This window comes from Erinaceus europaeus, chromosome 23 (genome assembly GCF_950295315.1).
Source record: "Erinaceus europaeus chromosome 23, mEriEur2.1, whole genome shotgun sequence".
Lineage (NCBI taxonomy): Eukaryota > Metazoa > Chordata > Mammalia > Eulipotyphla > Erinaceidae > Erinaceus > Erinaceus europaeus.
Genome location: NC_080184.1, coordinates 7,562,543 through 7,589,878, shown reverse-complemented (window position 1 = coordinate 7,589,878; position 27,336 = coordinate 7,562,543). Strand labels below are relative to the sequence as shown.

The 27,336-nt window shown below is 41.0% G+C and overlaps 3 protein-coding genes across 3 annotated transcripts in view; 1 reads left to right on the top strand and 2 right to left on the bottom strand.

Annotated features, from left to right (window-relative positions):
* LOC132535669 (zinc finger protein 709-like) overlaps positions 1-7,533 on the bottom strand; it is a 73,963-nt gene extending 66,430 nt beyond the window's left edge. The window contains exons 1-3 of the mRNA XM_060182442.1: positions 7,525-7,533; positions 6,225-6,330; positions 3,990-4,126 (exon numbers count right to left, since the gene is read on the bottom strand). Of these exons, the coding sequence (XP_060038425.1) occupies positions 3,990-4,126; positions 6,225-6,330; positions 7,525-7,533 (252 nt within the window). The remainder of the gene's footprint in view (positions 1-3,989; positions 4,127-6,224; positions 6,331-7,524) is intronic.
* The window catches only part of LOC132535670 (zinc finger protein 14-like), a 357,812-nt gene that overhangs the window by 79,242 nt on the left and 251,234 nt on the right, over positions 1-27,336 (bottom strand). The gene's annotated exons all lie outside the window — the stretch shown is intronic.
* The window catches only part of LOC107523437 (zinc finger protein 14), a 55,004-nt gene continuing 35,352 nt past the window's right edge, over positions 7,685-27,336 (top strand). Inside the window, exons 1-3 of the mRNA XM_060182441.1 lie at positions 7,685-7,846; positions 13,901-13,940; positions 17,768-17,901. Coding sequence (XP_060038424.1) covers positions 7,685-7,846; positions 13,901-13,940; positions 17,768-17,901 — 336 coding nt within the window. The remainder of the gene's footprint in view (positions 7,847-13,900; positions 13,941-17,767; positions 17,902-27,336) is intronic.

Below are 27,336 nucleotides of genomic sequence, written 5' to 3'. Positions count from 1 at the left end.
TATGGCCCTCAGATCACATCAAATCAATAGGGTTCACAGTCAACAATATTTATACACCTTTCCCGTATTGGGGAGCTACTCTCTTCCCTGATCCAGATTTCTAGCCCTTTCTCCAGCCATGACATCATCTCCCCAGACAATAACTTGGGTCCACCTGCATATTAGAGGTCAAGCTTAGGAAAAAAAACTAGTATAGTTGTGGGTTTTTATTTTTATTTATAAAAAGTAAACACTGGCAAAATCATAAGAAAAAGAGGGGTACAACTCCACACAATTCCCACAATAATTCTCAATGAAAAATAAACAAAAAAAATCCATAAGTACTATGAACAAAGACATGAAAATTGCTATAAAAGAGTCCTGAGTATCTGTCTACACTTATCTTCTGTACTTATCCAAATTGAACCTGTTAGAATTTGGAATAGCTTCAGCAGTAATATTTTAAGGAATAGTGCAATAGGATCTCTGTGTAGGTGTGTATGTGTGTGTTATCACATAGCACATTCTTGTCATCATTTGTAATTTTTTTATTATTCTTTTCAGAACAATAGTAAAGGATATATAGCAAATCCAACAATATTAAAGCATTTTAAACTGATTAAAGATTGTAGTTACCGAAACTTCTATTTACATTGCAGTGCAGAATCAGATTTTTTAAAAAAACCTTTTTATTGTTTAATTTTTTAAATATTTTTTTACTTCTTTTTTTTCCTCCAGGGTTATTGCTGGACTCGGTGCCTGCACCATGAATCCACCGCACCTGGAGGCCATTTTTTCCCCCTTTTTGTTGCCCTTGTTGTTGTGGCCTCGTTGTGGTTATTATTAGTGCCATTGTTGATGTTGTTCGTTTTTGGGTAGGACAGAGAGAAATGGAGAGAGGAGGGGAAGACAGAGAGGGGGAGAGAAAGACAGACACCTGCAGACCTGCTTCACCGCTTGTGAAGTGACTCCCCTGCAGGTGGGGAGCCTGGGCTCCAGCCGGGATACTTACGCAGGTCCTTGCGCTTTGCGCCACCTGCACTTAACCCACAGCGCCACTGTCCAGCCCCCCTAAATATATTTTTATTTATTTTCCCTTATGTCGCCCTTTTTAAAAAAAATTGTTGTTGTAGTTATTATTGTTGTTGCTATTGATGCCATTGTTAGATAGGACAGAGAGAAATGGAAAGAGGAGGCGAAGACAGAGAAGGGGAAAGAAAGATATACAGCTACACACCTGTTTCACCGCGCGTCAAGCAAGTCCCAGGCAGGTGGGAAGTGGGGGAGGGGGGGCTCGAACTGGGATCCTTACGCTGGCCCTTACACTTCACACCATGTGCGCTTAACCCGCTGAACTACTGCCCAACTCCCTAGACTTTTTTTCCTAAGATTTTTTGTTCTTTGTTTTTTTCATTTATTTATTCTATAGAAAAAAGAGATAAATGTAGAAGGAAAGAGGACAGAGGGAGACACTAACAGCAGCACTGTGTCATCACACATTAAGTTCCTCTTCTGTGGGTGGGGTCTGGGGGCTTGAACCCTGATTCTTGCCTATGGTAATGTATGTGCTCAACTGGGTGAACCACTGCCTAGCCCCCAGAAATGGAATGTTTTATACTGTTATAGCTGTGCCTTTAATAGCTTCATGATTCTAAGAAAAGTAAAATGATTGCAGTGTTTATCTTATGCACAAAGCCATACATATGAGTTTATTTCTGAAATAAAAAATGTCTTTATTGAACTAGGACTAACGCTTAACAATAGGCCACGTGTATTACAATTGTAGATAATAAGCTTGTACCACCAGCTCCACATGGGAGCAACTTGTCACCAATACCAGTGAGAACTCCTCGAAGTGGAACAGTGGCTTTTCTTCCCCTCTTTCTCTTTCTATCTCCATTTGAAAATATTTTCAACTTTGGGATCTGATGGAGGATGATTTAAAAAGCAAAGCACTTTCATGGTGTAGTTGAGAAATTGTACTCATGTGTCAACAACTGCACTAAGAACTATTAATCCTTCTAATAGAAAAAAATGGAAAAATAATTTACTGAATTCTGAGAATACAATGCTCTGAATGGAGAAATGTTGTCTGTGAAATCATTGGGGGGAGTCAGGAGGTAGCGCAGTGGGTTAAGTGCAGGTGGCGCAAAGCACAAGGAGGGCGCAATGATCCCGGTTTGAACCTCTGGCTGGAGCCCCCAAACTCTCCACTTGCAAAGAAGTCGCTTCACAAGCAGTGAAGCAGGTCTGCAGGTGTCTATCTTTCTTTCTCCCTCTCTGTCTTCCTCTGCTCTCTCCATCTCTCTGTCCTATCCAATGATGACAATATCAATAACAACAATTAACTACAACAATAAAAAAACAAGGGCAGCAAGAAAAAAAGGGAATAAATAAGAAAAAAGAAATCATTGGAGCTTAATGATCATGGAGGAGATTACTTTTCCCTTTAATTTGAAGAAACATTAGTGTTTCATGAAAATTTCTAAGGGATATGGAGATTGGGCGGTGGGAATTGTGTGGAGTTGTACCCCTCCTACCCTATGGTTTTGTTAATTAATCCTTTCTTAAATAAAAAAATTTAAAAAAAAAAAGAAGAAAATTTCTAAGGGTAGGTTTCAGACAGGAGGCATCAGGGCTATATATTTACTTTTTTTTTTTTTTCCCTCCAGGGTTATCACTGGGACTCAGTGCCTGCACTACAAATCTACTGCTCCTGGAAGCCATTTTCCCCCCTTTTGTTGCCCTTGTTGTTCATCATTACTATTTTTATTATTGTTATTGCTGTCATTGTTGTTGGATATGACAGCAATCAAGAGAGGAAGGGAAGACAGAGTGGGAGAGAAAGACACCTGCAGACCTGCTTCACTGATTGCGAAATGACCATCCCCACTGTGGGTGGGGAGATGGGGGCTTGAACCAGGATTAGTACTCAGGTCCTAGTGCTTTGTGCCATGTGTGTTTAAACCGCTGCACTACCGTCTGGCACCCATATATTTATTTATTTATTAAAGGATTTTAAATATTTTCAATGTTTATTATTCCTTTTTGTTGCCCTTGTTTTATTGTTGTAGTTATTATTGTTGTTGTTGTTGGATAAGACAGAGAGAAATGGAGAGAGGAGGGGAAGATAGAGAAGAGAAGAGAAGAGAAGAGAAGAGAAGAGAAGAGAAGAGAAGAGAAGAGAAGAGACACCTGCAAACCTGCTTCACTGCCTGTGAAGTGACTTCCCTGCAGGTGGGGAGTATCCTAACGCGGGTCCTTGCACTTTGCACCGCCTGCACTTAACCCACTGCGCTACCGCCTGACTCCCTATTTATTTTATTTTAAATTACACTACCAAGCTAGAATCACATCAGGTTCACCCTCCTAGCAAAGTGTTGTGGTGAATTGCTTTGGAGATTTCTCAGTGGTTAGAGTACCTTCCAAGTTCACTGAGACACAGGAGTGATGGAACTGCAGGAAACAATATTCTGGACTCTGATACCATGAAACAAATAAAGGATTCATTCTAGAATTATAGTTAATTAAAACATTTAATTTGAAACATTGTCTATGATTTTGAGGACCATTTTTCTGTCCACAGACACCTGCCAAACAGGTCTATTGGCTCCATGTTTCTTTGAACATCTCCACCATGCTATCAGCCTGGGGAGCTCCTGGTGACCTCAGCATCAAACAAGAGCTCCCAAGGACACTGGGGTTTCCATTATCTAATGCTGGGCCCTCTAAATCTGCATGTATCAGGAAAATTATATAAGTAGTCACACATCTTGGGTGTGTTCTGAAATTTCACGACAGACAGACATATGACTACATGCAGTGCTGTTCTTGGGCTCATGATCTGGAATGTGCCTCAGTCTCATGCTATCAGACACAGTCTTCAGGTCCTGTCCATGTACATAACTCACCTTTGACTCAGCCATTTCTAATTTCTGTGCTGATTTATTTTCAGTTAAAGACACACAGACCAAAAGTGTACAGCTAGTGTAATTTCACAACTTAAATACTCTGTACACCACTTTTAGGTCGATGAACAATATTGTTGATCTTGCTGAAACTCTCTTTAGCCTTTTCAAATCACTATTTCCAAGAGTGAACTTGTATTGCAAATATTTTTGAGTGGATTTCTGGAAGGAGTTTACTACTATTATACAATTAAAGAGATCGCATTACTTTTGTATATTTTCAATATACACAAATGATTCAAACAGTATAGACTCTTTCATTTTAGCCTTTTTTTCTACACTGTTATGTGAATTCCACTGTTATTCATTAGCACAGGTTTGGTAGATTCTCTGGTGTGACATCATCGTGGTTTTTAAAAAAGTTGTTTATATTTATTTATTTTTCCTTTTGTTGCTCTTTTTTATTGTTGTTGTAGTTATTATTGTTGTCATTATTGATGTTGTCTTGGTTGGATAGGACAGAGAGAAAAGGAGCAAGGAGAGGAAGACAGAGAGAGGGAGAGAAAGACACAAAATTCCACTAGTGTGTGGTCATGCGCTGAGTGCAAGGATCTGGGTTTGAGTCCCCAGTCTCTCCCTCTATATCTCCCCTTTCTTCTCAATTTTCCTGTCTTATCTAAAACAAAACAAAACAGAACAAAACAGAAGCAGTGGATCTGTAGTGCTGACGGTGAAGCCCTAGCAATAATCCTGGAGGGAAAAAAAAATTCTACTCGTGTTTCTCTTCGTTCGAATCCACTTCCCCATCACAATCCCTCTTGATATCTCGGTTTGTAGACTGAGAACAAAGACTTACTTTTTCTTATTCTTTTCTTGTTTTGTAGAGAAAATTCAGTTTTCCTCACTGTATAAATGTTAATTATTTTAGGTGTGACTGGTGTTGTGGTAGTGAATCTCTTTAACTACTACGTTGTTGGATAGGACAGAAAGAAATGCAGAGAGGAGGGAAAGACAGAGAGGAGAGAAAGACAGACACCTACAGACCTGCTTCACCACCTGTGAAGCGACTCCCCTGCAGGTGGGGACCCAGGGGCTCGAACCGGGATCCTTATGCCGGTCCTTGTGCTTTGCGCCACCTGCGCTTAACCCGCTGCACTACAGCCCGACTCCCTCTTTAATTTTTTTCATACCTTGCTGAACTTAGGTCTAGATTTCTTTTTCTTTTTCTTTCCCTGCAGGATACCACTGGACCTTTGTGCTGGCACTACACATCCACCTTTCCTGATTGTAATTTATTACGATTATTATTATTATTATTCAATAGGAGAGAGAGAAATCGAGAGAGGAGGGGAAGATAGAGAGGGGGAGGGAGAGAGAACTGCAGACCTGCTTCACCCTGCTGAAGGTGGGGAGCAGTGGCTCCAGCCAGTGTTCTTGTGCAGATCCTTGCAAATAGTATTTGGTGTGCTTAACTGGGTGTGCCAATGCCTGGCCACCTAGATTTGTTTTTCTTGAAACTCATATGAGCTTCTAGGATCTGAATGTCCTTCTATTCTGGAAAATTTCTAGTAAATATTGCCTCAAGTAAAAATTCTTTACATTTCATCTACTTCTGGTGTCCCTATCATGCAAATACTATTTCTCGTGATATTGTCCTGTGTCCTGTCACTCTTATATTTAGTTCTTTTTATAAATAAATATTTGAGCTGGGGTATCGAACCAGTCTTATGCTGGTCCTTGAGCTTTGCTCCACGTGTGGTTAACCTGCTGTGCTCTCGCCAGAGTCCCTTTTTTTTTTTAAAGGTCGGATTACTTCCTCTACCTGTCTTCCTACTCTCCACTTCAACTTTTGGCTTCTGTTTTTTCTGCAATTACTTTCTTCTGATGTTTTGGCAGCAATTACTATATTCTTTTTTTAAAAATTATATATATATTTTTTTTTTCTCTTTTGTTATCCTTGTTTTTATTGTTGTTCTAGTTATTATTGTTATTATTGATGTCGTTGTTGTTAGGACAAAGAGAAATGGAGAGAGGAGGGGAAAACAAGAGGGGGAGAGAAAGATAGACACCTGCAGACCTGCTTCACCGCTTGTAATGGACTCCCTGTAGGTGGGGAGTCAGGGACTCAAACCGGAATCCTTAAGCCGATCCTTGTGCTTCGGCCACCTGTGCTTAACCCGCTATGCTACCACCTGACTCCCAATTACTATATTCTTTATCTCTCTGATTCTGTTATTTTCTCTGGCTTTCTTGGAATTTTCATTCATGATTTTTAGCTTTTATGACCATGCTTAGGACCACAATACTAAAGTTTTCTTGAGGAAGTTTATATAGCACTCTTGAATTTTGGTTTTTCATCCAGCGTTGGTCTTAGTCCATCATTGTAAGCAATTCCCTCCATGGTCTCATTATAATTGTTCTTCATGAGGATATGGGCAGGTGTCTGTCATAGAACACCCAGGTTAGTGACCAGGGATCTGCAATGTCTGCTGCCCGACTGTGTCTGTTGCACTGCAACTCCACCAGAAAGGAGTTTGAGATTGCAGGCTTATAACAGACTGGTGGAACAGACTACAGCAAGTTGTGCACAGTAAATGAGTACTTTCCCCCTCCCCCAGATTCACACTTAACATCCATTGCTATGGAACTGAGTCCCAAAAAAATGGTTGCTTTCAAGCTACTGGTGGGCCTCTAAAAGGTTTCTTTTAAAAACGACTTTGCATGTGGCTCACAGCTTTCAGCCTGTTCTCTTGTCCTGTTTCATTTGCTTACTGTTCTGTGTCTTATGCACTTCTTCATTGTGGCTTATTGTCTCACAGAAGTGGGTGGTGGGGTACTGAGAGACTTGAGTGGGACTGGGTAATGTGAGATGCTCTGCATCCTTAGTGATTGAGTTTCTGTGTTCTTAACACTTCATTCTGAGATGTTCTTTTTGCTGCAGTGGCTTTTCTGGGATCCCGACCCATTTCTAAGCCAGATTTCCTGTGTTGGTTTGGTGGTTGGAGTCGCTGAGAAGGCCAAGGAAAACAAATCCTGCTTATCTACTATCCTGGTGCCCTTGTGACTATTTTTTAATTTTCTGAGTTGGGGGGAGCATGGCTGGGATAATTTTTTTCTCAATATTTTATTTTAAGTATGTACATAAAAATGACAGGGTTAGTTTAGCATATGATGTGGTAGCTCTGAATGTTACAGTTCTTCAACATAGTTTTCAAATGTCATTATATTCTCAAAATGATGAATTATGCTTATTTTTCCATCTATTCTTAGTTGTCATAAATTAGCCCAATGAAGGTCACATCCCAGCACTGACTTTGCCATGAAAATTATAAGAATATTTTTCTATCTTCTCATGCTACTGGATGTTTTCAGTGAACCCACAGGAGGATATAACTACAGTAATTCCTGTGTCAAAAATATATAACAGGTCTTTTTACCAATTATATGGTTTCTGTGATAATGGAAAGAAAAATGAACCCATCAGTGATTTGGCAGTGGGAACAATCATCTTATCACAGGGTCTGATAGGAATTCTGGGAAATGTGTTTCTTCTCTGCCATTACATCTTACTTTGTCACACAGGTTTCAGGCTGAGGACCACAGACTTGTTTCTCATACAGCTGATAGTATCCAATACCTTGGCCATCCTTTCTAAGTGTGTCATTCAAACAATGAAATATTTGAGGTTTAAGTACTTCTTTGGTGATTTAGAGTGCAAAATTGTATTGTATGTTCAGAGAATGGCCAGGGGTGCATCCATTAGCATCACCTGCCTCCTAAGTGTTTTTCAGATCATCATGGTCAGCCCCATGAACTCCTGCTGGAAGGATCTCACAGCCAAAGCTGCCAAGTATGTTGGCTTCTCCATTTCCCTGTGCTGGATTCTGTATATGCTGGTTAATTTGATTTTTCCTATGTACACACCCCATATGCCAGACAACTGCAGCAGCAAAGAACTTGTGAGGAAAAGAGACTTGCCAAACTGTCCTGTAGATCATGAGAAAATCATATCTTCAATATATACAATGTTAGTAATATTTCCTGAAGTTTTCTTTACTATACCCATAATCTGGACCAGTGCCTCCATAGTTACCATCCTGGTCAGACATAAACAACAAGTCTTGCACCCGCTGCACTACCACCCAACTCCCAAGAGTGGTCATTTTTTAAATCAATGTTTGATATGACCCACATTCCTAGGTCAGTGCAACCAATGACAGGAAACAAGTGGACCACACTTAGCATGTCCCACAAAAGCAGCACAATGTACAAAATGTGCACGTTTCAGTTGACATTATACAAAAAAACTTAAAACACATTCCAGGTAAACATGTGACATTAAGAAATAGGACTAGTGGGGGGGGCATGTGGTGGCACACCTGGTTGAACACACGTTACAGTGCGCAAGGACCCAGGTTCGAGCCACTGGCCCCAACCTGCAAGGGGAAAGCCTCACAAGTGGTGAAGCAGGGCTGCAGGTGTCTCTCTGTCTCTCTCCCTCTCTATCACCCTCTTCCCTCTCAATTTCTGACTATCGCTATCCAGCAAATAAATAAAGATAAAAAAATCTAAAAAAATAGGATAAGTAAGAAATTGGCATTCAAAGGAAAAATGCAAAAGTATTTTCAACATGAAAACACAAGACACCGGAATGGGAAACTTTGGGAGAAGACTTGACAGAATCCTTTCAGCTCTGTGGGGAGGGGAGGCCTCTGCAACCATCAGTTCTGCAGGTGATGACTTTGCTTTTCAGTAAATGTAAACTTCCCATGGTGCTGCACCGGTACTTGAAACTGTGAAACTAAAACAAGTGTTACTCTAGTGACTGCTTCTATTCAGAAACTGATGTGAATATAAGCTTTAAGAAATACTGTGTCATCCAGGAGGTGGCACAGTGGCTAAGGCACAAGACTCTCAAGTATGAGGCCCTGAGTTTGATCCCCAGTAGCACATGTACCAGAGTGATGGCTGATTCTTTCTCTCCTCCTATCTTTCTCATGAATAAATGAATTCTAAAAAAAGAAAGAAATGGGATTCAGGCGGTAGTGCAGTGGGTTAAGCGCAGGCGGCGCAAAGCGTAAGGACCGGCCTAAGAATCCGGTTCGAGCCCCGGCTCCCCAACTGTAGGGGAGTCACTTCACAAGCGGTGAAGCAGGTCTGCAGGTGTCTATATTTCTCTTCCCCTCTCTGTCTTCCCCTCCTCTCTCCATTTCTCTGTTCTATCCAACAACAACGACATCTATAACAACAACAATAACTACAGCAATAAAACAACAAGGGCAACAAAAGGGAATAAATAAAATAAATATTAAAAAAATCTGGTTCTAGAAAAAAAAGAAAGAAATAGCGTTTTATTTTCTGAAGAAATTTACAGTTGCCAGTTACATGTTCCATTTCTCAGTGCAGATTTGATGCTACCCAGTTATCAACTAGAAGCTGTGAAATAGACTCAGAAAGTGGTGGCTTCAAAAATATCAATATCTACAACAGCAACAATAACTACAACAATAAAAACTAACAAGGGAACAAAAGGGAAAATAAATAAATATAAAAAATTTAAATAATATCAATATCTGGGAGTTGGGTGGTAGCACATGGATTAAGCACACATGGCATAAAGCATAAGGACCAGCATAAGCGTCCTGACTCTAACTCAGGCTCCCCACCTGCAGGGGAGTTGCTTCACAGGTGGTGAAGCAGGTCTGTAGGTATCTATCTTTCTCTCCCCCTCGGTCTTCCCCTCCTCTCTCCATTTCTCTCTGTCCTAGCCAACAATGATGACATCAATAACTACAACAATAATAACTACAGCAATAAAACACGGGCAACAAAAGGGAATAAATAAATGTATATAAATATGTCAAAATCTAATCAGCAATATATTACAAGATTTGACCAATGGCACTTGTGGTCTTATTGCCTACAAAAAAATAAGTCTGTATACTCAGGAAACAATGGTTAGAAGGAAAAAAAAATCGTAGTACAAATGGGATGAACATGTGCAAGTGACAATTCAATGTGCCTCACAAAATGTGCAATGGTGGCCAAAGTGTTAGTGCCCTGGTGAGTCCTAAATTCCTATGCAGTGTGACTCACTTAAAAGAGCCTAGAATTCCTCACTGGAAATATCCCCTCCAATTAGACTACACACTTCTGCTACATTCTTCCACAAACATGTCAATGTTTTTTTAAAAAATATTTATTTTATTTATTCCCTTTTGTTGCCCTTGTTGTTTTATTGTTGTAGTTATTATTGTTGTCGTAGTTGTTGGATAGGATAGAGAGAAATGGAGAGAGGTGGGGAAGAAAGAGGGGGAGAGAAAGATAGACACCTGCAGACCTACTTCACCGCTTGTGAAGCGACTCCCCTGCAGGTGGGGAGTCAGGGGTCGAACTGAAACATGTCAATGTTTTAAGATTGTGCAATTTAAGGGGCCAGGTGGTAGCAAACAAAGCAGATTAAACACACATGGTGCAAAACACAAGGAGTGGGCGAGGATTCCTATTCAGCTCCTCCTCACCTGTAAGGGGGCTGCATCACAAGCAGGTCTGCAGGTGTCTTTCTCTCCCCCTGTCTGTCTTACCTTTCTCTGTTGATTTCTGTCTTATACAACAACGATGACAGGAATAACAACAATAACAATAACAACAATGAGGATAAGCAACAAAAAGGAAAAAAAATAGCCTCCAGGAGCAGTGTATTCGTGGTGCAGGCACTAAGCTCTGGTGATAACCCTGGAGGCAAAAAAAATGACTGCAGTTTAGTGATATTTGCTCACTTCAACAAGGATTAAGGCAGTTATAGATGTATATTTCTTTCTTTCTTTCTTTTTCAAGATTTTATTTATTTATTCATGAGAAGTGATAAGAGAGAGAGAGAACCAGACATCACTCTGGTACATGTGCTGACGGGGATTGAATTCAGGACCTCATGCTTGAAAGTCCAAAGCCTTATCCACTGCGCCACCTCCTGAACCACAGATGTATGTTTATTTCTAAAATCATCCCTCCCTTAAAAAAAAAAAAAACTCTACAAAAGTAAACCTCTTGTTAACCATTTAAAATTCACATTATACAGGATGATTACCACTGCCTTAAAAAAGAAAAATTAAAAAAAAAAAAGAAAAACCCTACTTGTGGTCCAGGAGGTAGTGCACTGGATAAAGCACTGGACTCTCAAGAATGAGGTCCTGAGTTTAATCCCTAGCAACACATGTACCAAAGTGGTGTCTGGTTCTTTCCTTCTTTCCTCCTATCCTTCTCATTAAAGTACACAAATTAAAAAAAAAAAAAAAGAAACCATCTTAGAAAATTAAAAAAAAAAAAAAACCACTGCCCAGCTAGATCAAAAATTAAAGAGTAGAAAAGTCCACCTCAGGTATGTACTTAAGCCCCTGCCATTTCCTTCTCTTGTGAAGAAACAGAGAGCCTATGTAAACCGTAACATTCTCTACCTTGATAATGTCCCACTAACCTGGAGTTTAGCGTTTCAGAATCCATACTGATTTGTATGTGCTGTGTCCTTTTCTGTGAGTTAGTTCAGGCGCCTGTGTAGTTGTACCCGGACAAATTTAACTTTCTTTCTTTCTTCATTAAAGATTTTATTTATTTATTAGTGAGGAAGATAGAGAGAAAGAGACAGACATCACTCTGGTACATGTGCTGCCAGGGATTGGCTTTGGGACCTCAAGCTTGAGAGTCCAACACTGTCCCCACTGCACCACCTCCTGGACCACTAATTTAACTATTTTTAGAATTCAAAAGTTAAATTTAAAAAGTCTATTTTCATGACTTAGACAAAAAGACCAGCTAGAATATTACACACACGGGAAATTTTATTATTGCCTCACATACAACTTAATGTGTACTATAACAATTGTCCCAATGGGATCATCCACATAGTTGTGCCATTAAAAAAAAATCAAGTTTATTCCTTTAAAACAATGACGTAATTTATATAAAGAAGCATGAGTAGGGGGCCGGGTGGTGGCAGACCTGGTTGAGCGCATATGTTACAGTGAAAAGGACCAGGGTTCAAGTCCCTGTCTTCACCTGCAGAGGGAAGGCAGTGTGGCAGGTCTCTCTCTCTCTTTTATTTTTATTTGTTTTTTAAGTATTTCATTTTTGAGAGAGATGCAGAGAGAGACAGACACAGAGAGAAACACCAGAGCACTGCAAAACTCTGGCTTATGGTGATGCAGGGGGATTGAACCTGGGACTCTGGAGCCTCAGTCATGAGAGTCTGTTTGCATAACCATTATGCTATCTACCCCTGCCCCCCTTTTTAACCCTTTCCTCTTAATTTCTGGCTGTCTCTCTCTATCCAATAAATAAATGTAAAGGTAATTTAAAAAAGAAGCTTGAGTAAACAGTTACATTGAAATCATAGCAAAAACAATTATCTGAGAACTGGAAGAATCCTGAAAGTTCATAATCTTTGGAAAACTGGAATGAGCAATGATGGTTTCTCTGGGCTTTGTGGCAACCTAAGACCCTGCTAAACTGCTATGGTTAGTTCCTCCAGCACTACTTAGGAGAGGGGTTAGGTTCCTTGCTTGGGGCCAGAGCTTAAGATCCCCATAGCAGGCGCCCAGCGGTAGTGCATCAGGTTAAGCACACATGGCACAAAGTTCAAGGACCAGCGCAATGATCTGGGTTTAACTACCCCCTTTCCACCTGTGTGTGTGTGGGGGGGAGGGGGTTGCTTCACAAGCTGTGAAGTAGGTCTGCAGGTGTCTATCTTTCTCTCTCCCTCTTTGTCTTTCCCTCTCTTGATTTCTCTCTGTCCTATCCAACAATAACAATGATAAACAACAGGGGCAAAAAAGGGGAAAAATCACCTCCAGGAGCAGTGGCTTTGTAGTGCAGGCACTGAGCCCCAGCAATAGCCCTGGAGGAAAAAATAGAAATTAAAAATTAAAAAAAATTCAAGAGCATTGTGTGGTGCTTAACAACTAGCAGGCACTTGAATCTTTGTTGAATAAATAGATTCTATCTAAAAGCCATTCACAATTTTGTGGTTTTGATTGGCTGTTGATTTGGAGGCATGTTTGTGTTTTGTGGATCTGAGTATTATCCAGTCAGGAAGGGAGGTTTGTGTAGGAAGCGCTTCATCCAATTATGTTTTTATTAAAAATATATTTTATTTATCTATTAATGAGAAAGATAGGAGGAAAGAGAAAGAACCAGACATCATTCCGGTACATATGCTGCTGGGGAATGAACTCAGGACCTCATGCTTGAGAGCCTAGTGCCTTAGCCACTGCGCCACCTCCCGCACCACTGTGTTTTGTTTTTTTATATAAAATTTTTAAAAATAATTTTTTAATAGTTATTTATTCCCTTTTGTTGTCCTTGTTTTTTTATTGTAGTTATTATTGTTGTTGTTATTGATGTTGTTGGATAGGACAGAGAGAAATGGACAGAGAAGGGGAAGACAGAAAGAGGGAGAAAAAGATAGACACTGCAGACCTGCTTCACCTCCTGTGAAGTGAATCCCCTGCAGTTGGGCATCCCCGGGCTCAATCCGGGATCCTTACTTTGGTCCTTGCACTTTGCACCACCTGTGCTTAACCCGCTGTGCTACCGCCGGACTCCCTAAATAAAATTTTAAAAATGTATTAATTTATTACCTTTTGTTGCCCTTATTGTTTTACTGTTGTAGTTATTGTTGTCGTCGTTGTTGGGTAGGACAGAGAGAAATGGAGAGAGGAGGGGAAGACAGACGCCTCTGACCTGCTTCACCACCTGTGAAGTGACTCCCCTGAAGGTGGGGTGCCCGCGGCTCAAACTGAGATCCTTATGCCCATCCTTGAGCTTTGCCGGAGCGCCTAAGCCGCTGCGCTACTGCCTGACCTTCCATCCAATTATGTTTTAAGACATTGAAGTGTTCAGCTCTCTGTCCAATCTGGGCTGCTGATGGTGGAAGGAGGAAGTCCCGCTAGTCTTTCTGCTCCTGACATCATCACTTTATTTCTTGGTGTAGCTCTCACGTTCCTGTGGTTTGGATTTAGAGAAAAATCTTCAGTGAGCCCAGAGTCTGGACAGCTCATGGTGAGTGTGGATTGTTTGGGGCCAGGATTGGGAGAGTTGTGCTTCAGACCTGCTAGAAGGCTGTGGGAAGCAGCCACGTGGCCAAGGGTTCCCCTCCCCTGTCGCCACCGTCTCCACATTGCACCTGGGCTGGACCCCTCTTGGCCAAGCGTAGGGGTGGGTGTCTTGAATTACCTGGCCTTCTAACCTTTGCAGTGGGTTCAGGGCATGGTGAAGTGGAATTCCAAAAGGGGATTAACTTCAGCCATTGTCTTCAGGTGTGGACATTCTTCTCCTCCTCCTCCTTCTCCTTCCCCTTCTCCTCCTGGGTTATTGCTGGGGCTCAGTTCCTGCTGTATAAATCCACTGTTCTTGGGGGCTTTTTCCCCATTTTGTTGCCCTTGTTGTCGTTACTGTTATGGTAGCCACTGTTGTTGTTAGATAGAACAGAGAGAAATGTAGAGAGGGGGAGAGAAAGACACCTGCAGACCTACTTCACCGCCGGTGAAGTGACCCCCCCACCCCTGTAGGTGGGGAGCCCCAACTGGGATCCTTACCCAGGATCTTATGCTTTGCTGTCATGTGCACTTAACTGGATCTGGTACCCCCCCCCCTTCATTTTTTTTTCCAGAGGAATTTGGGTCCTCAGGCATTAGAGTCTTTTTGCATGATAGCATAATGTATGATCTACCCTCCAACCTCAACTGCATTTTATAGTGTTATGTCCCTGCTGACCGAGCCCTATTACAGACTGAGACTGACAGATAGCTGGTGAAGATGTTTTATTCAGACTAACAAGACACACATACAGGGGAACACAGCGCTGTGTGTTCACGAGCTGGGACAGATCCCAAGCTAGGAACCTATGGCAACTCTGAAGCCCCCCCCCCCCCCCATTTATATTCTCCAGGAGTGGGGGTTATGCAAGCAGGATGGCTCAAGGGAAAACAGATGCGCATTACCTTCTTTTTAAAAAATATTTTAAAAATATTTTATTTATTTATTTATTTCCTTTTGTTGCCCTTGTTGTTTTATTGTTGTAGTTATTGTTATTGTTGTCGTCATTGTTGGATAGGACAGAGAGAAATGGAGAGAGGAGGGGAAGACAGAGCGAGGGAGAGAAAGACAGACACTTGCAGACCTGCTTCACCGCCTGTGAAGCGACTCCCCTGCAGGTGGGGAGCTGGGGGCTCGAACCAGGATCCTTACGCCGGCCCTTGGGCTTTGCGCTGTGTGCACTCAACCCGCTGCGCTATCGCCCAGCTCCGGCGCATTACATTCTAATCTTTGCCTTGAGCCAAGGGTACATCCTACCCTAACTTTTTTTTTTTAATATTTATGTATTTATTTTCCCTTTTGTTGCTCTAATTTTTATTGTTGTTGTAGTTATTGATGTCGTCATTGTTGGATAGGACTGAGAGAAATGGAGGAGGCAAAGACTGGAGGGGAGGGGAGATAGAAAGACACCTACTGACCTGCTTCGCCACCTGTGAAGCCACTCCCTGCAGGTGAGGACCCAGGGGCTCCAACCGAGATCCTTCCTCTGGTCCTTGAGCTTGCTCCATGTGTGCTTAACCAGCTGGCTGCCTACCACTGGACTCCCATTCCACCCTAATCTTTACCTAAACAGCACATTCCAGTCTGTCTATCTCAGTCTTTATCTCAGCAAAGCAGGTAAACAGAAGCAGAATGAATGGGAACATTCTAATCTAAACTGTCAGGTTAACATTAATTTGCATTATCATCACTCTTGCAGGCTAGGTATTTAAAAAGCCAGTTGCCTGCGGGTGTTCCTGGGAGAGAGGTTAGCTTCTTTCCTAACTTTTACTTTCTTTTACCTGAAAAGAAAGAAGTCCCTAAGATGGAGGAACTCTCAAAATGGGGAGCTCTTGCTCTCAGTAGCATTAGCATTCAGCTGAAAAGAGAAATGAATGCCAGGGCAGGATGCAGGCAGCTTTGTATAGCTGGCCTTTCTTGCAGGCTACCTACAGGGTGCAGGGGGAGTGGTTGATAATGACCTTCTTCCAGAGGAGTATTTCCCTAAGCGCCACCCTAATATGCTTCCATACTTGATCCAAACTCGTTCTTTTTTTAAAAAAAATAACTTATTTATTCCCTTTTGTTGCCATTGTTGTAGTTATTATTATTGTTGTCATTGTTGGATAGGACAGAGAGAAATGGAGAGAGGAGGGGAAGACAGAGAGGAGGAGAGAAAGATAGACACCTGCAGACCTGCTTCACCGCCTGGGAAGCGACTCCCCTGCAGGTAGGGAGCCGGGGTTCGAACTGGGATCCTTACACCAGTCCTTGTGCTTTGTGCCTCCTGCGCTTAACCCGCTGCGCTACAGCCCGACTTCCTAAACTCATGTTCTTAACCCAGGCTGATTGAGCAAGGAAGTACTTGCTGACCCCGGGGCAAGATAGTTAGGTGGAGAATTCAGCCATCCTGTGTGCATCCTGTAGCCTCCAGCCACGCCCAGTAGAGCACTAATTGCTCTCCTTTCTTTGGGGGCAAAGCTTTCAATAAATATGTAAAACTGGGAATTGCTCAACAAAGTCACAACACCTTGAGGTTACTGGAAAACAGAGTTTTTATTTCTGGCATGCCTTTTATACAAAAAGAAAAGTTGACCATAAAAAAAAAAATTCGCAATTATGCATAGAAGGACTGAGATGAGCAGAGGTTTCTGACTGTCAAGGCTTTTACACCCCCTAGATTTAAATCTGCCAGCGCTTTTACAAACACCAGGAGGAGAGGGGGGTTAGGGTTAGGATTTACAGGTGGCTTAAAGGAGACTGGTACAGGCAGTTGCCATTAATTTCTTTGTTTTTTTTTTATTTTTTTCTTTAAATTAATTTTATTTTTTGAGAGAGATGCAGAGAGAGACACACACACAGAGAGACACACAGAGAGAGAGAGAAACACCAGAGCACTGCTCAGCTCTGCCTTATGGTGGTACGGGGGATTGAACCTGGGATTTAGGAGCCTCAGGCATGAGAGTCTGTGTTTGCATAACCATTATGCTATCTCCCCCGCCCGCCATTAATTTCTATATATGCTACTTCAAATATATACCAATAAATTCTTTTTTTTCTTCACAAATGTTATCTGAATGTTTTAGTGGTTTACTGGCATTTTTTATTATTTATTTATTTATTATTGGATAGAGACAGAGAGAAATTAAGAGGGGCAGGGGGATGTAGAAAGATACCTGCAGCCCTGCTTCACCACTTGTGAAGCTTTTCCCCACCCTGCAGGTGGGGACCGGGGACTTGAACCTGGGTCTTTGTGCTTTGTAACGTGCGCTCAATCATGCACCACCACCCAGCCTCCCTTTTTTAATATTTATTTATTTATTCCCTTTTGTTGCCCTTGTTTTATTGTTGTAGTTATTCTTATCGTCATCATTGTTGGATAGGACAGAAAGAAATGGAGAAAGGAGGGGAAGACAGAGAGGGGGAGGAGAGAAAGACAGACACTTGCAGACCTGCTTCACTGCTTGTGAAGCGACTGCAGGTGGGGAGCCGGGGACTGAAACCAGGATCCTTATGCTGGTTTTTGCACTTTGTGCCACCTGCACTTAACCCGCTGCACTACCGCTGGACTCCCTCTTATGTTCTTCTTATTATTGTATTTATGAGAGAAGATAGAAGAGTGAATCACTGGCACAGGACCTCAGGCTTGAAAGACCAGTGCTATTTACACTGTGCCACCTTCTGGGTCACCAGCTCAAATTCCCAGTTGCAGAGGAATTTGAGGGTAGGAAGGGCCCCTGAAAATAGGAAGAAACTCATTATGTGGGCCCTTTTATGAGGACCTTTTATGAGTCAGAATGTCTTCCCTACAGGTGCAGTGTTATCAAGTGAAAAGGCTGTGCTGCCGGACGTAAAGCAGAGTCTCAAGCTACTGTTGTGTGGTATCTGTCCATCTTCCGGCCTGAAAGGGGAGTCAGAGAAAGAAGAAAAGATGGCAGTTTCTCGGGTAAGTGACCTGTTCCTGATCATATACTGTCCCGTTTCTTCTTGCGTGAATTGTATTTCAAATAGCAAATGTTTATTTCTCTACTTTTTTTTCTTTCTTTTTTGGATAGGACAGAGAGAAATGGAGAGAGTAGGGGAAGACAGAGAGGAGGATAGAAAGACAGATACCCGCAGACCTACTTCACCACCTGTGAAGTGACTCCCACAGTAATTTCTGTGTACAATTACTTTCTTTGTTCACTTCTCATTTTTTTAACTTTATTTATTTGTTATTGGATAGAGACAGAGAAATTGAGAGAGAAGGGGAAGATAGAGAGGAAGAGAGACACCTGCAGACCTGCTTCACCACCTGTGAAGGGATTTCCCTGCAGGGGGGCGCCTGGGGATAGAACCCGGTTCCTGATGGTCCTTGCGCTTTGCACCATGTGCACTTAACCCGCTGCACTACTATCCAACTCCCTCACTCTCATTTTTATGTCAGCAGTACTTAAAACAGGAGTTTAGGATCTGAAGGTTGAAAATTTTATCTGTGTGGCTAAATAACTTTTTTCCGGCTCATAATTTATTATGCAAAGTATCACATAATGGATTACTTATTGGCTTCTCTTTCCTTTTTCTATTTTATTTTTTTATTGTTATCTTTATTTATTTATTTATTGGATAGAACAAATTGAGAGTAAAGGGGGTGGTGGAGAGGATGTGAGACAGTGAGAAACCTACTTTACCACAGTGAGACACCTGCTTGACCGCTTTGAAGCTTTCCGCATGCAGGTGGGGACCAGGCATTTGAACCCAAGTCCTTGCACATTGTAATGTGTGCGCTCAGCCAGGTTTACCACCACCCAGCCCCTTTATCCATTTATTTTCCCTTTTGTTTCCCTTATTGTAGTTATGATGGTTGTTATCGATGTCATCATTGTTAGGGGAGAGGAGGGGAAGACAGAGAGGGAGAAAGATAGACACTTGCAGACCTGCTTCACTGCCTGTGAAGTGACTCCCCTGCAGGTGAGGAGCCAGGGGGCTTGAACCGAGATCCTTACAGTGGCCGTTGCGGTTTTGCCAAGTGCGCTTAACCCGCTGCACTACCACCTGACTCCCTAAATATTTTATATCTATGATGCCTCCTGTGCTTTCGATTAAATAATGGAAACGACAAATACAATGGATTGCCTAGTATTGATATTGTCATGCTTCTACCCCCGCTATCTCATAATTTTATGGTATATATGTATATATAATCACTAAAAGAAATAATTAAAGAAATAAATTAAAAAACTGCATCATATCATCCAATACTACTTTTGGGCATAGGGTGGGACCTGGGCTATCAGTGAGCTGGGTAATTTGCAAATTTATGTCTCATGGAGATACCCCATCAGTGCTATATGTAATGGGATAAAATTAGGAAGTCAAAAGTAGGGCTCTGAAACAGGATTACTCTAAATTCTGAAAAATTTATCCATCGATAATTTAGGAGATGTTGTCTGGAGGTTGACACAGTGGATAAAGCAGTGGACTCTTAGGCAGAAGGTCCTGAGTTTGATTCCCAGCAGCACATGTGCCAGAGTGATGTGTGGATATCTGGTTCTTATGTTTCTCCTATCGTCATTAATAAATAAAATATTTTTTAAAAAGTGCCCCGGCCTGCGGGGTTATCGACGGAAACCTAGGGTAGGGGGCGAGAGAATGGAGGGGACAAGAGACACAAAGAACGAGAGCAAGACAGGTTTCTGATCAAGCTCTGAAAATTTTATTTTACAGCCGCATTTTAAGCACACACCATGAGGAAGTTCTGCTAAGGTAGTGGGGGGAGGGAGGTGGGTGAGCAACTTTCCAAACAGTTAGATGGTAATCGCAGTTACAATGATCAGAATATCCGTTCACCGGTTATGTGAGAGACTTAGCTAAGGTTTTGGCTCCCGGCATGTCCTCCCTTTTTACAATTTAAGTGAGGCGGCAATTGAGGGTAAAAGCTAGGAATCTTATCAAGAGATAAGCAGGCATTAACCAGAGGGGAGAAGTATTGACCTGATTTCTCCCGCGGGGTAAATATAGAACTGATCTTCCTGCATCTTATACAGCTCTTGGTGTCTTTTTTGGGGAGGGGAGGAAGAGCCACTGTTTCTAAGGTGAGGAAAACTCACGGCGAAGAGTTCTAATGACTGACACCAACCTCCATGCAAATCAGGTTTGCTTCACGGGGGACTCAGAGGTGGACTATAGGGTCCTCCCCCTGCAGTGCTTAGCCCTGCACCCCTTACCGGTGCCCATGCCATGCCAAGGCTGGCGTGCATAAATCTGAGTTTTATGCAGCTCCTAGAAGAGGTCTGTCACCCTCAGGTTCAGCCAAGCCTCTGTCAGCCAAATCAAGTCTGTGGTAATATATTTGTAAGGGTTTCGATGCCAAGGAGTCAGTTTGTTGTTTTATAAAGCCAATTATCTTATTAAAAATAAAGGGTCCCAAGGTAATCATTAACAAGAGACGAATCAGGGGTCCCATAAGGGGCATCAAAGTGTCCTAGCGCGCCACCAGCAAGTCTAAGGGAAGCAGTCAGTGGATGTGATGTCCAGGGGAAGAAACAGCACGTCTGGTCCTCTGGTCGTCGTCAGCACCAACTGATGAAATTTTTCTTCTTCATAGAGGGTCAGCTGTGGAACAAGCAAAACTAGGAGGCAAGGACTAGGTAGAGAAGAATTGACATGAAAATATAGGGTGGTGTGTACCAAAACACAGAGGAGGTGCATACACATTAGAAGTCAAGGTGAGGTTTTCACAACAGATGAGTGGCTGAGCAAGTTGTGGTATATATACACAATGGAATACTACTCAGCTGTAAAAAATGGTGACTTCACCATTTTCAGCCGATCTTGGATGGACCTTGAAAAAATCATGTTGAATGAAATAAGTCAGAAACAGAAAGATGACTATGGGATGATCTTACTCTCAGGCCGAAGTTGAAAAACAAGATTAGAAAAGAAGACACAAGTCGAACCTGAAATGGAATTGGAGTATTACTCCAAAGTAAAAGACTCTGGGGTGGGTGGGTGGGTGGTTGGGGAGAAAAAAAAAAAAAAAAGTAAAGATCTGTCATTTATAAGCTAAAAAAAAAAAAAAAAAGAAGTCAAGGTGAGGTTCCTTGAACATGAGGAATATTGGGAGAAAAGTGAGCAGTCAATAAACATGTAAGGATGAAGTCAGCAGTGGTAGGTCAGCAGAAAGAGAAGACTTGGATAGGCTGGTGAGGTTAGGTGGAGTATATGCTGCCATGGCATCCTTAGTGGTAAGGACTTGCCAACAGGGACTGTGGATTTTGCAAGATCAATAATGTCATCCACCATAATAAAAGGAAAACAAACATGGACATCCAGTGTTGAAAAAAGAAAAAGAAGAAATATGTCTCTATGGCTGGGAGAGTGGGTGGCTTTGTCAATGAGATATAATAAATGGACAATTCAAATTTTTGTAAATATTAAAAAGGTTTAGTAAAGTTACTTCATTGACACTTTAGCCAACTGAATACTGGGGGGTGCATTCCCCTTCTTTTTTTTTTATTAATTGAGCTTAAGGGCTTAAGTTTTTCTTGTTTGAGCTGTAGCCCACATAAATTTGGAAAAGTATCAACTGAGAAAAAAAAAAGTTTTTGTTTACTAAACATGGGCAGGTGAATTACATCAATCTGCCAGAGAGCATTGGCTTTTATCAATGGGGATTAATCTTAAAAGCCTGAATAAAATAACAGGATCTTAATTAAACAATGAAGGAGCCAGTAAAGTGCCCTCACTGTGGCAGGTCAAGCATTAAAATTTTAAGAGGCTTGTAAAAAAATGAGAAAAAATTTTAGGATGTGAGTGACTTTAGGAGTCATCATACACCCATAAATAAAAAATGAAAAATGTTTAGCTTTTTTTTTTTAAGATACTTTTTTATTTATTTATTTATTCCCTTTTGTTGCCCTTGTTGTTTTATTGTTGTAGTTATTATTGATGTCGTTCTTGTTGGATAGGACAGAGAGAAATGGAGAGAGGAGGGGAAGACAGAGAGGGGGAGAGAAAGACAGACACCTGCAGACCTGCTTCACCGCCTGTGAAGGGACCTGCCTGCAGGTGGGGAGCCGGGGGCTCGAACCGGGATCCTGACACCGGTCCTTGAGCTTAGCGCCACTTGCGCTTAACCCGCTGTGCTACAGCCCGACTCCCAATGTTTAGCTTTAAATCTTACCATATGAGCAGTCAGTTCTTCATGTGCAGATGTACCTATAATTATTTACTTAGGGAGAGAACTTGTACCAAGTTAATTGATGATCTAATGGTTAGAATTGGCTTAAGTTCTTGTATATGATTTTAGAAGGCTCTTTATTAAAATATACCAGTATGTTATAGAAAGTCAATACCTAATGTGTTGACATGATAAAATGTTTACCATTTTTTAGCATTATTTTAAACTGATTAGACAGTTTAAGCACACTATTATAACTTAGTTTACTAAGATCTTTACTCATCACAAGGCTATCATGAGCAAGCATAGATATAAAACTCTTAATGTATTTTGCTCTTTAGAACTCTAATATGGCAACTTAAAAGGCTAAAATAAAACCTCATAGCTTAATTGTTCAAAGTACTAATTTTGTTAAATCAGGATTTGGCAAAACAAATCTATCAGACCAGAAGCACCATGTATTACCTTAATTTATCAAGAATAAACCTCTGACAGTGTCTTAAAACAAACCAGATAATTTTTTGCTCTCTAAAAGAACTGATTAAAGTTTGACATGTAGAATATGTACTCTCAAAAGCCAATTATTTGATAATTTTTGTAGTTTTTCTAAATAGGGGAGTTATCTCAGTAACAACTTTATTAGAAGGAGTAAGTCACTGTAAAAGCAAAAGTAACTTAACTCATGAGTAAGATTTAAAAATCTCTTAACAAGTTTTAAAATAAAAGTTTTAACCAGAACATTTTTGTCTATATCAGACATAAAAAACTCTCTTAACTTTTTACCTAGTCTCTCATGTTTTAATATCTAGAGTTCTTTTTTAGGGAAACCAGGGGCATACTTCTTGAATAAAATGTAAAATGGTTAGCTAAAACATCTATACAGCTCTACTTTAGGCCGCCCCATATTTATTTGATAAGTTTTATTTGGAAAAAAAATTTTTTCTTTTTACATACCTTATTTAAATTAAACCTCATTTATCAGAGCAAAAGCCTCTGGTGTTAGATAATTAACATAACCATTGTGTTATCTTTTACTAACCCAAGCCAGTTTTGCCGGTTTAGTTGAGAAAGTATTTTAAAAACTTTTTTTTTTTTAAATCACTTAAACAATTTTAAGTAAAATGTTAAACTTTGTTTGTTAGGATCTTTGCTTATCACAAAGCTATCACACCCTTTGGGCAGCTATGAACTAGGGTGGGTACACAACTTAATTGATCTTTCACTTTGATTTGGATAGGTAACTTAAAAAGCTAAGATAAACCTCATAGCTGAAATGTTCAAAATAAATTTTTACTGTTAACATTTCTTTTAGATGACCATTTTACACTAAATAATTTTGTTGAATCACATCTGCCAAATGAAAATTTTTTATCAGGCCAGGAATATCATGTTTAACCCGTTTTTCCTGGCAAGGCCACTGCTGTACAGTGACTGGGTTATTAGAAAGCCAGTTCAAACATGGAATTAACAAATTAACAAACAGTGGCAGTTGGTATTGGGGTGCTGTTAAGGTTTACAATTCTCACAAGAGGGAGAGGGACTGCAGGGGCATTTTACCATGCCTAGAGATCTCAGAAAATCTTTTAACTAATGAATTGATGCTGATATTAGCTATCAGAAGGACGAAACTGTCCTCTATTTTACTTTGGTAAAGGTGTGCCAACTTTATGAGTCGGGATCTTTAAAACCACATTTAACTTAACTAAATCTTATTTAAAACTTAAAGCAAACTATTATTTTGGAGGGTTAACACATATTAGTGAAAACAAGGTTAGCACAGACTTAAAACAGACATTCTTGGTGAAAAAAATTTTTTTCCTTAGCTCACAGCCACTCCCCCCCCACCCTGACTCCAGGAGGGGCAGGTGTGGCTAGAGGAATGATTGACTGCAGTCTTTGCCAATCTGTGGAGCAGGAGCTCTGTGATGTGATTGGCTGCACAGACGGAACAGGCGGGCTTAGTTTACTGCACGGAGAAAAATCTTTGAAATTCTTTTTCTGGGCTAAGGTACATTTTACAGTTTTAAAGAAACAATTCATTAAATTTCTATCAAAAGTGTGTACTGGTTCTCTGATTAATAGTTTTTAAGTTAAATAGAACGTCTTGTTTGATTGATTTTATTCTTTCTTTAGAGAATAGCTTGCTAGCCAGATAAGATCTCGCTCAGAATTGGTTTAACGCTTTCTGAGAGCTCTGGTGGTAGCCAGAGGGAAAAACCTGGATCTTTTTTTTTTTTTTTTTTTTGCTGGCTAGTTTTAAGATAATGCCAAATCAAGAGCCCACAGTTCTTTAACTAATTGTAAATGGTCTCGTTTTTCTTCTATTAATTTTCTAAGGGAAGCTGTTTTTTTGTGCTAGTTGAGTTTTAGCCTTGGTGGTGTCAGCCAAGTCGAGGACCGGAGCACAAAACGGAGGGGTGGTGGTATAGGGAGGCGGTCTGGACAAAGAAGAGCAAAGGGGTGGCCAGTCAGGACTATGATATTTGGCCATCTCTTCATCAAGGGATAAGGCCTCTTTAGGAGAAAGGCTATCATCAGGCCCATCTTTGGCGGGGGGTCTTAAGGTTGTCAAAGAGGGGTAAATCTTAACAGGAGGAGACTTAGCAGGAGCCTCAGGGATGGGGTCTCCTGAATCAGGCATGGGAATAGAGACAGACTCACAAACAGAAGGTTATCTCTTAAACAGTTTCCTATTCTGGCCCATCTTTTTTCATCAATAGTCCCTTCTAAGGGAAACTATGGACAAACATCATTCACAAAATTGAAAAACTTTTTGAGATCCTTTTTCTTAACCCTTGTTCCTCGTGTCTTGAGGGACTCTTTGAGGCCCCTAAGAAATAAATCATGCTTGCTCAATGCTTGTCCCATAATTGCGTCGCTCTTTCTTACCTTAAAACGGATCAATCTCACAGACGGGTAAATCTGCGGCGATCACCACTCGAATCTTCACTCACTCTGGGCTAAAGCGGCGATCCTATGCGAACCTTCACTCACTCCTTCTCTGAAGTGGTGGTCCTATGCTCCTTGGTCGACCATCGGGCAGCGACGTTCTCTCGGACCCCAGACCCAAAAAGGTCCCACATCAGGTGCCAGGTGCCCCGGCCTGCGGGGTTATCAACGGAAACCTAGGGTATGGGGCGAGAGAATGGAGGGGACAAGAGACACGAAGAACGAGAGCAAGACAGGTTTCTGATCAAGCTCTGAAAATTTTATTTTACAGCCGCATTTTAAGCACACACCATGAGGAAGTTCTGCTAAGGTAGTGGGGGGAGGGAGGTGGGTGAGCAACTTTCCAAACAGTTAGATGGTAATCGCAGTTACAATGATCAGAATGTCCGTTCACCGGTTATGTGAGAGACTTAGCTAAGGTTTTGGCTCCCGGCAAAAAAGAATTAAAATAGTAGTCTAGGAGGTGGCACAGTGATAAAACTTTGGACTCTCAAGCATGAGGTCCTGAGTTAGATCCCCAGCAGCACATGTGCCAGAGTGATGTCTGGTTCTATCTCTCTCCTGTCTTTCTCATAAATAAATAAAATCTTTTAAAAAAATTAAAGAAGAATTAAATTACACCACATATTTCAAGATGTGAGAAGTATATGTAGCTTAAAATTTTGGTAAGTTTTTTTTTTTTCAACTTCTCACTTTTGTGCACTGAAGGCATTGTTCTTTTCAAATTGAAGTTGAAATTAATGAGGCCTTAGTCTATTTTATTACAAAGTATCATCACTAGTTGCTCTTTTTCTTTCTGCCATCAGTGTTATTGCTGGCTCTATGATATGACTAATCTATGACTTGCAGTGGGCAATTTTTTTTCTTTTGTTTCCCCATTTTTTATTTGATAGAACAGAGAAAAATTGAGAGGAAGAGAGAAAGATACACACCTGCAGACATGCTTTACCACTTCCCTCCTACGGTGGGGAGCAGAGTCTTGAACCCAGGTCCTTGTGCTTGCTGATCTATGCACTTAATTGGGTGTACCACCACCTGGTCCCCACATCACTAGCTATTTATTATTTTTACATCAATATAATGTAGGGGAGAGGAAGTAAGACTGAAATAATTAGACTATGTTCAAGGGCCTTAAGCATCTGAACTGTAACTCACAAATGAGTGTAGCAGATATTTTCAATAAAATACAAGTTAGAAACAACAGCAACTTTATGTATAACATTTTGTTTTTTATCCCCATAGTTTGACTGAAAGCAAAATCATCATATCCACAAAAAGATTTATAAGTTTTGTTATTAGTGATTTAATAATGATCAACCCAATTGTGGGATTAGAGGAGTACAATTCCATACAGTTCCCACCGCCAGGGTTCCATATCTCATCTCCTTCATCGGAAGCTTCCGTATTCTTTTTTATTCTTTTTTATTTTTTAAAAAGGTTTTATTTATTTTATTAATGAGAAAGATAGGAGAAGCAGAGAAAGAGCCAGACATCACTCTGGTACATGTATTGCCAGGGATAGAACTCAGGACCTCATGCTTGAGAGTCTAGTTCCTTAACCACTGCGCCACTTCCCGGACTACTGTATTCTTTTTTATTTATTTATATTTAATTTTAATTGTTTTAGTCTTTATTAGATAGAGACACCCAGAAATTGAGAGGAAGGGGGGAGGATAAAGAGGAGACAGAGAGCCACCTGCACTACTGGTTCACCATTTGTGAAGCTTTTCCCTTGCAGGTGGTAACCGTTGGCTTGAATTCAGGTTTTTGCACACTGTAACGTGTGTGCTTAATTAGGTGTGCCACTACCCAGCCCCTATTTATTTATTTCTATATTTCAGAATTACATGTCGACAGGGATTTGAACTCACACCAATCCACACCAGACTTCTGAATCTTCACTCTCCCCACTGCAATCCACCACAGTTGCCCTAAGGTTATAGACATAGGCCAACCATCTTCTCTACAACTGTCTGTCCACATTTATACAGTTCCCCCCCCTTTTTTTTTCTGATTCAATCCTTTCTTCCCCCCCCAAGCCGTTCATAACAACATAACTACCTCCATGTGTCCCTCTCCTTTTCCTTTTCTGGTTACTGATAGAGCTGGTCTTCAGAGCCCTCTTATCTTCATCCTATCACTTCTCCTCTGCTGGGAGTATGCATCAAGGTTTATTTTAGTGGGAGCAGAAGATAGGAGCTCTGGCTTCTGTAATTGCTTCTCTGCTGAGCATGGGCATTGACAGGTCAATCTATGCTCCAGCCTGTTTCT